This window comes from Cyprinodon variegatus, unplaced genomic scaffold (assembly GCF_000732505.1).
Source record: "Cyprinodon variegatus isolate N-32 unplaced genomic scaffold, C_variegatus-1.0 Scaffold329, whole genome shotgun sequence".
Taxonomy (NCBI): Eukaryota; Metazoa; Chordata; class Actinopteri; order Cyprinodontiformes; family Cyprinodontidae; genus Cyprinodon; species Cyprinodon variegatus.
Window position 1 is genome coordinate 310,066 of NW_015150782.1, and position 2,400 is coordinate 312,465.

At 46.6% G+C, this 2,400-nt stretch overlaps 1 protein-coding gene across 1 annotated transcript in view; it reads right to left on the reverse strand.

The window, feature by feature from the left end:
- Positions 1 to 209: 209 nt before the first annotated feature.
- Positions 210 to 2,400, reverse strand: part of LOC107091205 (Fanconi anemia group J protein-like) — a 55,297-nt gene continuing 53,106 nt past the window's right edge. Inside the window, exon 12 of the mRNA XM_015384996.1 lies at positions 210 to 2,185. Coding sequence (XP_015240482.1) covers positions 1,551 to 2,185 — 635 coding nt within the window. The 3' untranslated portion in view covers positions 210 to 1,550. The remainder of the gene's footprint in view (positions 2,186 to 2,400) is intronic.

The window sequence follows — 2,400 nt, forward strand, 5'->3', positions numbered from 1 at the left end:
TGAGGTTTAGAGTTCGAACCCCACTCCCAATGAATACTACTCTGGGTCCCTGAGCAAGACCCTTAACCTCACACTGCTCCTCGGGTGCTGCACAATGGCAGCCCACTGCTCCCCAATGGGAGGGGTTAAATGCAGAGACAGTGGAATGACAATAATAAGCTTGGGAAAAAACTAATAAGCTTGCTCTGTTATTCTCATTTTCTATTCAGTTTGGTGATATTATTGGTACATGTTAATGAAAAATGGCTGAATCTTAGGAGCAAAGGCTTTGCCTTAAGCAAAAGGTCTCCAATAATGTCAATCAATATATTTGTCTGGTCAGATTCCCTTTGACGTGTGGAAAACATTTATTTTTGCATCCTATTTCTGCCTACCTACTCTCCGTTAAAACCTCTGTGGAACAAACATGCTTCAATCTATTCAGTTCAAATCTGCTTGAGTTCTAGTCTAGATGTGGATCTATAAAGTCTGACGGTTCATCCAAAGTTTCAAATGGGCCTTCATGGTGTTTTGCAGAGTTTATTTTGGGGAAAAATTGGCAAATCTTTATTCATTTTTTCTGTGTTTAATCACCTACAAATCAGACATGGTGACATTTAAAATAGTGGTTCCACCTGAAAAGATCAAACAATTGTATTTTGAATTTATAGTTTGGGAGCTGAACTTGTTTTTATTCACATGAATAATTTCAGAGGGAGTTTGCTCCTAAGACCCACAGGGTTTAAGGGGTTAAAGTGTTCGGTGTAAATTCAAAAACCCAAATTAAAAACAGCCGAGTTCTGTTTTAACCAGCAATCAGATAGTCGGTGGTTTATTGAAGCTCAGACCATTTTCATGCTTTCCTCTGTTTCATTCATCAGATATTCAATTAAACAGCCAGAAAACGAAGAAACCGAGGACTGAAGAACACCAAGCTGCGTTTCAAGACGCGTCCGACAGCAGATCTGCTGATTTTAGATGACGAGTCCCACAGAGTTCTTTTAGACCTACAAATAAAAATGTTATTGATCCCAAAGGTAAACTAGAGAAGATATATTTTAATACAGTATTATTGAGTAAATTTAATAAACAGTTAAATAGGTTTTATTTCAGCTCGACTTGCTGTTATCTGTGCATGTTTTACACATATGTCCCACAAACAGCAGTTTAATAGGAGACAGGATGGTCGTCCATCCAGGGTTAAATCAGGCATAGCAGAGCTCCCCATTACTTCCAGACACATCATTAAATTAGACCCAATAATGATTTAGAGCTCTTCCTGCTCGTTCTTAATGATCCTGATCGTTCCAGGAGTTTCTGTGTGTTTAGGCAGACCACGGCCTTAATAAGAGGAAGTGTCACCATACATAAGCAGCAGAGCAGAGACGGCTGAAGGCGGGCCATCCACTCAGGGTTACTGTGTGGGTTAATGCCTGAGGCAGCGGGACGGAGAACATGTTAAACTACAGAGGGAAGGAAACTGAAACTGGAATTAAGACTGAATTCTTTGGTGATTTCATGGCGCAGGTTTGACCCGCTGACCTTCCCCCTCCTACAGGATGCCGTCTACCTTACAGAGTGTTACCTGTCTGACTGAAGGAGGCTCTCTGCCTGGACCTGGACAGGCGGTGGAGTCTACTTCCTGTCTGCCTGCTCTGGCTCTCCTCCTCTCCTTCCTCCCTCAGCTGCAGCGTCGGGGCGTCCCCTCTCTGTCCCTGTGATATCCCTGAGCTTTGCCTACTGACAGACGCAGCGTCCTGGGTTTGTTCCTCTGATGGGGGGGCTGGGCTCTCTGAACCAGGAGAAGACACCGGCTTTCCTTCATCTCCTTCATCCTCAAAAAGTTCTGGAGTGTAGAAAACGGTTTGGTCGTCATCATCGTCATGCGATGCGTTTGCTGCTGCAGGTGATCCGCCGTCAGAGCAGGGGGGGGTCGTTACTGCAGACACCCCCGGAGCAGAGCTGTTGGGTTCTGCTGTGTTTCCACCCAGACTCTCTCCAGCTGCCTGTGGAGGGCTGGATGTTTCAGGATGGGCAGGAGGAGCAGAGGCCTGTGGGCCCTCAGGCTGGGGGGGTCCATCCGGGGGTTTCCCTTTAAAGATGGGCTTCCTGAAGGCGGCGCTGCCAGAGCTGGAGGTGAAAATGTGATACGAAGGCCGGGCTGTGAGCAGCTGGGCTGGGGTGCGTTGCAGCGTCTTCAGGGACTCTGCAGGGACAAAAAGCATCCAGAGTCTAGTCACAGAGCAGAGGAAGTCCTGCCTAGCTGCTGCAGCGCCGCGGCAGGACAGGAAGACAGCGTGGGCATACGCTCAATATCACCCAAACAAAGCTCCGCAGGAATTAATTAAAAGCAACAGTCCCACATCTGCTCATCAGCCCAATTCAGACACGCTGCAGACCTTACAGTAATGAGGCTAGTGA